This window comes from Gavialis gangeticus, unplaced genomic scaffold (genome assembly GCF_001723915.1).
Source record: "Gavialis gangeticus isolate Ggan-Ray unplaced genomic scaffold, GavGan_comp1, whole genome shotgun sequence".
In the NCBI taxonomy this organism is placed as follows: Eukaryota; Metazoa; Chordata; order Crocodylia; family Gavialidae; genus Gavialis; species Gavialis gangeticus.
In genome coordinates, this window is record NW_017729032.1 from 2,963,478 (window position 1) to 2,973,550 (window position 10,073).

Below are 10,073 nucleotides of genomic sequence, written 5' to 3' on the forward strand. Positions count from 1 at the left end.
TTCTGTTCCTTCTCCATTTACTTCAACTGCTATAATTGAGGCTGTAACCATTTCTATTCTAACCACCTGTTCTTAGTTATTTGCAACGCTAAAGCATTTCACCTATTGAGCTGAATGTTAGCCAGGCCTGATCTCTGTCCTAAGATGAATTTATAGAAAAACAAAGGAGGCGTCTGAGCAATAAGCTGTTCTGGAGTGTTAGGCTATATGCTGGGGTGGGGGGGAATCAAGTGTTCATCATATATTTAAAAAAAAAAAAGGGGTGGGTTGTCATTTTCTTCCGAAGAGCCCAACAGAGCCAAGGTGGCTGGAGTTTTTAAGGTGAAATGAAGCACAGACAAAAATAACTCTGATCCTTTACTTATAAGGGTGAAGTTACAAGTTCTACTTTGGTCATGCTAAATCCGGAGAATAATAAGTGACATTAAAGTCAGAATGTGTTGTGAGCAGTTGCACACTTGCCTGCACATCTCTGACTTGCCACTAGGGGGTTGGTAAGCAAAGATGTGGCTAGGAGGAGGAGGGAGGCTGGGAATGTTGCATCCTGGATGCTGGAGGACTGCATTGCTTGTTTTATCACCACGGAGCAGACTGAAGTTACCCTAACACCAGCTAGGTAGCACACACCCAGAGTTAACCCTCTCCTGAAGTAGCCTAACTCTGAGATGCTTAAAGGGCACTTGGCATGAGTTAGTGAGCTTTAACATGTGGACACTCGTGGTTTAAGTGCCCTTAGCATGTTCTAAGTGTGATGGAAACTGATTTCAGTTTGACCAAACTGTTAGCCTTTGGAAAAATTGCAGGCTGAGTTTAAGGAGACATGTTTTTTCTCTTATCTCCTAGAGCACCCAGAGAAGAAAGTCACTGCTGAACAGATGCATGGAGCTAAGAGATGAGATAATAGGTCCAGTGATCTCCTCTTAATTCATCCTCTGTGGGGCTGCTGCTAATGGTGTAGAGTAAAGGAAGCAGATACTGTCTGCCCTTCCTCCTTCTTACTAGATCAGGAGTGTTGGCATGCAGAGCCCTATCATCTGGCCCCTGGTGCTGCTTGGGGGTCTCAGAGTGGATCCATGTGCTGCTGTAGGGCACATTAAACCACCCTGAACACCACAGGCAACACGTACGAGGGGCACCAGGGGGAACATGCCCCTCCCAACAGGGCCGCTGCCAACAGCAGCACCTGCAGAAGCTTGCCAGCTCTGCTCCCAGTGCCAGTGCCATTGGTGGCGCCTGCAGGTACCCTCCCAGACTCAGGAGGCACCAGTCGCCCACGCTGAACACTATGCTGGGAGCATAGGGCTGGTCTGGTGCATGTTATGGACAGTGCTCAGGGCTGGTCTGTACTTGGACTGGTCCTGGGTACACACTGCCCACTGTACTGTGCCGAACTGGCCTTTTGACCTACATCCAGCTCATGGGGCTGTTCTATGGGACCGTGGACTGGGCTGGTGCCTCTCATCCAGCTTGCATGATTTTTGTCCTTTAAAGATGGTTGTGCTGGTGGGTGAAGCAAAGTGGGAGTCACAGGGACACTGTGATAGAACTTGTATCAAGGGAATATAGATCTGGTAGAGTTAACGTACAAACTAACACGTATTTTGCTATAAGCATGTTAACAAGGAAATATTAATTTTCCTATGATGCCTCCTGACTCCCGATCTATTCATCGTGTAATTACGAGTGCTGCTCTAAGGGTTGTGCACAGTGAGACAGAGGCCAGTTGCATTGCTTGTACTAAGCACTGAAAACACATGAGCATTTTCAAATATTTGTTAGAAGACTCTTAAATATACCATCACCTTGAATTCTAGGCTGGGTTCTTTTCACATCTCACTGCTAAGACGGATCAGACATGTGGAAGTGTAGCATGCATGCTACATTCTGTAAAACACATTTTCCTTGGGGAAGGAAGGAGCAATAAAGGGCTGGAAATTATCTAATGTTAAGCCTACTTTGGGATCACACTTATTGTTATTTTTAAACCAGTGATTGTTTCTTGAAACAGATCCAACCAGGAGATTTATTTTCATCTCATTAAAGTAATTTGGCCATTTCTGGCAGCTGCGAGCGCTGCAGTATTCACAGCAACTTGTAAGTGCAGTGAGCCACAGGACAGCTGCATCCAGAGTCATTAAGCAGTTCTGGTTCTCTGCTTCTTTGCAGCAGTGATCTGGCAGGCAAACAGGGACAGGATTTCTGCAGCCCCGGTCAGAAATGGTATTACAGAAGATAAAAGCTCCATCCACGCTATTATTTTTCCACAGGACCAACAGTGAAGTGCAAGGGGAGTTCTCTAGTGCAGTTGAGTATCTGACACCACCAGGGGAAAAGGGAAGGAAAGCAGCACATTCCTAGGACAAACGTTCTCAAAATCAGAATCAAGCAATCAGCTAGGAACATCACATTCTCCATATTACAGTAGAAGCAGGCGATCACCGCACTTACAGCTGAATAGGTTTTCAATGGGCAGATCATTTAATCATGCAGAAAACACCCCCAAAAGCGCCACAGCCAAATCTGTCTGCATCAAAGTCTGGGCATGCCAGACTAGCTAGAGGCTGGGGGAAATAGGGCAAGGCGACTCGGCATATTGCTTTCCAATGTCAATCTGAATTTTGAGTAAGAGTTCTGGGGACTGAAATTGATAGCCTCCCAGTCTCTGAAAAGGGAGGAGAGTTTACGGCCTTACAATTTTCCAGCTCAGAACAAACCTTGAGCACATTCTTAGCCATTTTTTGTCCTGTTTCCTTTTAAAGGTTGTTTTTCTACTGCCATCTGCAGTGCTCTAGCAGGACAGCTCCCTATCAACAGTTAGTTCTGCTGCAGTCGCATCCTATGTGCCTTTCTCTGAAAGTCACTGAAGCAAGTTGCATGTCAACCCATGTCCCACTGAATTATTACACAGAAGCCCACTGATCTCTCTCCTGGAAGGAAGGGAGCCTGTGCGCTCTCCTGCCTTGATGTGATGGAAGAATGCCATGGCTTCTTTCCTTTGATACACTAAGCAAAAGTCTCACTATTCAACATGGACTTAAATCTGCAAGTTTCAGTCTTCAGTTTGGCCATAATTATAGTGTTTGACACTGTTTTGCAACCATGAGTCAGAGCGTGCACATAGCATCTAAAAATATTCCATTAAAACGTCTGCACACGTATGCAGGCGCACGTGCTTCCAGCAGATCAAATAGCAGCGGCACACACTTGTGCAGGGGATTTGTGCCTCAGCGCATGTCCTGGAACATGCACTTTGGTGTGGGGCAAATTATGCCTCTTGGCAACGTCCAAATGAGTGCAGACATCTGGTTCCCTGGGGACAAGTAGCAGCGGCACACCTTGCACTGCTGCTTGCCCCCGGGGAACGCCTGTACCACGTGTGCTTTGGCGCATGGCAAGTTACCCCGGGGGTAGTAGGGCAGGCTGGGGTCAGCACTGTGCTGACCCCAGGAGCCTTACCTGGGGTCCTGGGGGCCTCCCGGGGGTGCAGACATGATGGTACTGCTGGGTGGAGCCTGGCTGACAGCTGCAGCATGGTTGCACATGGCCCGGCTCCACTTTTCATCAGTGCGCACTGCCTGTGCTTGTGCTGCTCCATTCCCCCCTGCCCCCTTTGGGTTTTTTTGACCACTGGGTATCCGGGGGTCAAAAAAAAAAAAAATGTGAAAAAAACCCCACAAAAAAACAGAGCAGCGCACACATATGCAGCACACCCTTGCACCACGGAGAACACCTGCCTGTGACCTGCTGCCACCTGTGACAACATCTGCCCCTTTGGACCTGTGGCCCCATGACTGCATGCCTGCTACACCCAGACGGGGACCACACGGCCACCTGGGCTGTGATATGAGCACTGCAGCAGAGCTGCCTGCATCTCTAGGCCAGCTACCAGTGGGCTGTGGCTGCACAGTAGGCAGCACTGTGGCCATGTCTTCTGGTGCCCCCGCTCTGCCATCTGGGCAGCTATCACCCAGAAGATGTGCTCTTTGCAGTGGCCAACTTTGAACTGCCAAAAGCGTGTCCTCCTGGCCCCAAATGGCCAGATCAGCCACCTTATCCATCTTCCAGCTGGGTCCCTGGTGCTGGCCCTGGGCAGGCTCCTCTGCCCGGGTCCCAGCACTTGCTTCACCAGCAGAGATTCTGGTGCTCCCCGTTTAAAAATAGCAAATACATGGGAGAGGTGGGCTATTTGCCCGGTCCCCCGCATAGTGCACAACCCCCCTCACAACAGTGCCTGTTGGGGCACTAACGGCCAGGTCCTGGCAGAGATGCCCAGCAACTGCACATAGCACAGGGCACCGGCCTGGCCTGCTGGCACGCACCCTTAGGCAAGACCAGGCCAGCTCTTGCTGTCACCTGGGCTCCCGGCACTGCAAGCAAGAGCCACTTACCTTAGAAGCTAGTAGGCAGAAAGGGATTGGGGCTTGTTCTTGTTCCTAAATTCAATGGTAAAACATGCAAACTGTTAAGTGAAACATTTTACTGGGTAAGGCAGCAAGAATGCCATTAGGAAAAGATAGCATTGTTTAAAGGAGGTAAACTGGGGAAGTCTTTATGGCATTAGAAGAGAAGCTAGAGCTTTTTGAGAGTCAACAGTTATAGCTCTAAAATAAATGCTTCCAAATGCATTTTTGGAAAATAAGTACACCTAGGAAAAGAAAAAAAAAAGCTTTCACGTATTCATACTGTTTGCTTTACATTGCAACGTAACTGCCATATTATTTCCTGTAGTTTTTCATTTTCCCCCCATTTGTTTGGGTCTTTTCTACTGCAACCAAGGAGAGAAAACATTCTTTTCAAAGTAGAATTGATTTTACTTGAATTCTTTTTAAAAGTGGAATTAAGAGTGTGATCATAAATACTGAACTACAAAACCTGGCAGGAGCTCAGGGTGGATACTATAACTGAAGGTACATTTTAATCACTTTGAGATGGAAAAGGTCAATGGTGAGATGGAGAAAAGGTGTCAGAAGCAGGCAAGACTAAAGACGGTACTCAGCTTGTCGGTGCAGGCTGAATCGAGTTTGTATGTGGAATTTGCTAAAGGATCTGCTTGTCGCGCATCAGACTCGGTTTACTCTTGAAGCTGTGGTGGCACCTGATAACCCAAAAGTGCCGCCTCCATGGTCTCGAGACTGATGGCTGCCAATGACGAATGTCTCCATTTAAAACAAAATTTTAAACTGAGTAAGGTTACATTTCTAGTTATCCCAAAAGATATATATTTTAAAAAACCCTCACACAATTATAGCATAACATATTAATGGAAAGTGATATTATATGGTCCAGTCCCATATCAACTGACGATCAAAATGTGTTGCCATCCAACATGTCATTCACTGGGCTTGTAGGAACGATGTAAAACAAAACCAGAACTCAAAACACTTCATAAAAGAACATTTTCTCACTCACCAACAATCACTGGTTTACTAATAAACATCAATACTTCTTAAAAACCAAATTCACATTTTAATTTTAGATTGAAATAAGCTGTACAAAAATTGTTTCCTTTCGCCAAAAATAACAGCAATATTTTCCATAACACTTCTTGACAAACAATGAACTCTTATTTGTAATCTCTCCAGGGTAGGTTTACAAGTAGAATGGAGGCAAGAGATACACTATATTGTGTACGAGTCTGGACAAAACAGATTTAGATGCTTACGGAATAAACTTTACAAGTTGGTATTGCTGAGGATTTTAATTCATTGCAGTATTAATTCAGACTTGTTAAACGCCTTAAAACAATTACTGTGCATTCTCACAGAAAGGAATGTAAAATGACAACCAGGCAATTCAGAGGCTGGCTCTTTTACTGAGCTTTAAAAAAAAATGTACCTCTATATTCACTACTATTCATTTTATGTAGTGAAAACAAATCAGCAGTGACAGTTGTGTGACTACTGATGCACTCTGCAGTAATACATACCATTTTAAAACTGTTTTCAAACAAACAAATCTCTAGTAATGGATTTGTTCTATTTAATTTTTTGTTGTTTTTGTTTTCTAACATTTGGGCATGAATAGGAAACAGACCACGGGATCTGCCGCAATCACATTATTTCTCCAAAACAAATGCAACAAAATAAGTGAGCATCTAGTCAGGTCATTCAGATGGAGAGTTTGAGAACTGCCTTTGTGAAGCCTAGTAGCTTGTTTTCATGTGTGTTCATTTTTTCCCCCACATAATATTTTAACTCAGTTTAACAAAACTTAACTTGGATTGCAGGCCAACACTTGTGTTACTGCTTTAAGCCTCAGACTGGTCAACTGCAGTGATTAAGGTCGATTACATACATGTTACAGCTTTTGCTCTGTGTTAAATCCTGAATACAAAAAAGAGTTTTTAAAACAAACTGGCTACAGACTTTTGTAGTTAAGCATTTTCTGTTACTTCTGAATTGTTGGAGGGAATAAAATCCTCCTGAAATTCTACTTTATCTGGATACAGTTTAATGTAAGTGTCCACCATCAAATCCAAGTCATGCTTGATATCAAAGTTTATGTTAAGCAAAGCAAGGTTGCTTGACCTGTGCTCCGTCAAGGTGTTTTTCAGGTACGCTTTCAAGCGCTTCCGTCCAACTTCATATTTTTCTTTCTCCACTTTCATCACTGGAAGGATGCACAGGACTTTGAGCAACGCATACACGTTAGGGAAAAACTTTATGTCTGGCAAATGAAGTGCTTCGTAAATGGTAGCAGGAAGCTCAATATCTTTTCCTCTGTGTTTCCATTTGATTCTCCAACAATGAAGTTCTGCAGAAAGGGTGTCTGGATTAGGCAGATCATTTTTGTACATATCAGCATGATGTTCTTCAGAGGTATTGAATTTTAGCTGTCCCATGACTGAGGGTACCAGAGATAAACATTTAAGAGCTTTTAAATGCTGTTCTGAAAATATATCTTTTAGCTCCTGAATTATGTGCTCCACAGTTGGAACACTAAGAGTTTCTTTGTAATAGTTTTCTGACGTTATTTCAGAGTCTAAATTACCTTGCTGTGCCCTGCGAAATTTCCCAGGGAGTTTAATTGGTATGTCCAGCTTTGTGGCCAAATTCGTTGCTTCCTCAAACCAAAATTCATGATAAACTTCAATATTTTCCATCACTTCATTTAGAGAATGCAACACTGCTGTTAAGCTACTAGCAGCAAAGAACACATCTGATGTTTGCCCTTGGAGATTTTTCCCAAAGGCTCTCGTAAAAGACAGAATGTTTTTCAACACTACAACTGTGACTACAAAATCAAAGTCTGTTAATGCACTTGAAAGTACAAACGCTCGACCAACAATACAGTTGCTCCACCTGACCAACGTATCACTGCTGATCCCATCCAAGCATAATACCAGGGCTTGCATTAAGTCCACCAAAACCTCAAAAGTATCATGTCTGCCTGTCCACTGAGAACGACTGATTTCCTTCAGCTCGTTACCTTTTTCCTCATTGTTCTGAAAAAGAACAGCAATTACATTGTCCAATTCTGCAAGTAACTGTGGCGACTGATTAAAAAAACAGCAAACTTCTTCTATTGTTCCGAGCGCTATAGAAACACCAACGACAGGGACAGATTTTGCCAACCAGACATTTAAGGCACAAGATGAACACAGCGTATACACAGCTTGTGGATACTTTTCTAAGAGTCTTGTAGCTACAACTTTCATTTTGGAAGCAAATCCACTGGCAACAATATAAGCTTGACCTCGGCAGTACTCCATGTTTAGGCCCCATTTTTCCGTAACGGTCGTATGAAACTTTACAGCTAAAACTTCAGGATCGGCCTCATAAGGCAAAAACCCCACAAATTCTTCTCTCAGATTATGAGACTCGTCAACAAACCTCACTAAAACTGGTAAATGCTCCTCTCCTTGTATATTAACCACCTCATCAGTGACGATGGAAAAAAAGTGGGAGTCCCGTACTTCCCTTAGCGTCTCTTCTCTCACACAGCTCTCGCAGATCTCAAGCATCTGCTTCTGTTGCGCTTTAGAGCAATATTCAAGATTGACCGCAGTCATCTCAAACCGTTTCCTCAGGATTTCGTCTCCAGCGTTTATTCTGCATTCCAAGAGAGCCTGAAAATTTTCTGGTGCGAAGATGCCTTCTGGGAGTTCATCAGCATTATGGCCATCCAAAGGAATATTCTGTTTGCCCATGAGGATCAAAATTTCGAATAAAGATTTAAGGTAATCTTTGTTTTCCTTTTCTTCCAGAGTTAAAGGAGCAGCTTCCTCTTCTTGTTCTTCTCCTCCTTCCTCGGAAACAGCATTCTGAGTGTTGCTCTCATTCAGTTCTTGAGTTGCCTGCTCTCGTTCCAAAGCTTCATCAACTACAAAAAACCCAAAAAACCCACAAGTGTTAGATTTCACACGGAAAGAGGGGATATCTACCTCTCCTTACTCAAAGCATCATGGATGTATTGTGGTTTGAGAGCACAAAAGCTTTTTCTAATCTAATTGTCAGTGTAAATGGGGAGCACTATTTGGAGAGTCTGGATATGTGGAACTTCATGCCCAATAGTGGTTTAGCTACCCTTACTTTATACAATTTTAGTTATGTTTTTCATACTCGATTATTTGCCTTAAGTACTGATATACCAAAGCGCTGAACACCTCTAAGAACTCAAATATACTGATCACTTACTCTTTTGCTGCTTCAGAGTCCTTATTTCATCTTCACTCTTAAGGAAAAAAAAAAATGAATGATAACGTATGGTATGTAGTAATACACTGTTAGAGTAATAAGAAACAGCCGTGTTTAGGATTTAAGTGGCTGCCTTAAAAAGAGTCTTATACTTATAACAACAGGTATACTTATTAGACAAGTGTTAAATATTGAGAAGGAAAATTGTCAGACATGACCCTGAAAATCTGGGGGTGGACTCGATGATCTTGTAAGTTCCCTTCCAGCCCCTAACATTATGAAAAAACCCTGTGAGGAAACAGCAATCCCCATCTGAAGGCCTGTTACTCTACTTTATGGTGGAATAGATTCTCTTAACAACAAAGCTTTCCCTACTTGTTAGGAACACCATCCAAATCTTTGCTTAAAAAAGCACTAGAAAACACATTTGATACAAAAAAATTATTTATTTATTTATATATATATATATATTCTGATAGGGAGATGCAACAAGTAATGCAAAAGAAATCTTTCAACTCAAGTTTTCTAGATTTTGATCATTGGTGAGTAACTATATGAAATCTGTAAAGCAGTGTTTGTATACAAAAAACATTATAACTGGCTTCTAAACAAAAAAAAAAATGAAGATGCTGAATTCTTCTTTATTTCCCACATAAACAGAGCAACACAGAACCTGCAGTCAGATTCTCTGCGAAACATACAGTGGAGCCATTAGCAAGCTATTAATTTGGGAGAAGCTGCTTCCTTTTGGGGGACCACATCCTTAAAACCAACACCCCCTACAAAAAATCCTTAACCCCACGCAAAAGAAACAGCTCTGGATTTCTCCCAAGTTCAGAACTTGAGACTCCACAGGAAGTTATGTTATCCACATACAGAAAGAATATACATACAGCTGAAGACCTATAAAAGTAGTAAGTGGTATCAAATCATTCTTCTAGCTGTCACTGCAATAATACTGAGCTCTTAAGCAACACCCCTCTGCCCTGTAAATGTCATTCTTTGCCCTCATATACAATAGGATATATTAGCATAGCATTTGACGTTTAAAATCACTGTGATACTGTCTACTCTGATATTTTCTTGATGATGCTCAGAAACAGACAAATGCAAGATACAACTTTTATTCAGGCCTTTCTACACAAATTTACCTTTGCTCCTTCAGCGTGCAGAATTTTTTTTAAATGAAAAAACAAACAAACCAACAACTTACCAGCTCTTTTATTCTCTTTCGGTGTCTGCTGTGTGGATTGTTCAAGTGACTGGTGAGGTCAAATATGGTTGGCACAGCATTATCTCGTAAAACTGTTCTGTAAGGACTCTACATGGAAAGAAAGATTTAGATCAGACATTTATTTGAAAGGTTCTTTCTGCCCAAGCGCAACAAATGAAAACCCACAAGTTTCAGAGTTTGGGCTTTTTTTTTTTTTTTTTTTT

At 42.6% G+C, this 10,073-nt stretch overlaps 1 protein-coding gene across 1 annotated transcript in view; it reads right to left on the reverse strand.

Moving 5' to 3' along the window:
- Positions 1-5,404: 5,404 nt before the first annotated feature.
- Positions 5,405-10,073, reverse strand: part of THAP12 (THAP domain containing 12) — a 15,992-nt gene continuing 11,323 nt past the window's right edge. Inside the window, exons 3-5 of the mRNA XM_019525288.1 lie at positions 9,850-9,957; positions 8,637-8,673; positions 5,405-8,322 (exon numbers count right to left, since the gene is read on the reverse strand). Coding sequence (XP_019380833.1) covers positions 6,374-8,322; positions 8,637-8,673; positions 9,850-9,957 — 2,094 coding nt within the window. The 3' untranslated portion in view covers positions 5,405-6,373. The remainder of the gene's footprint in view (positions 8,323-8,636; positions 8,674-9,849; positions 9,958-10,073) is intronic.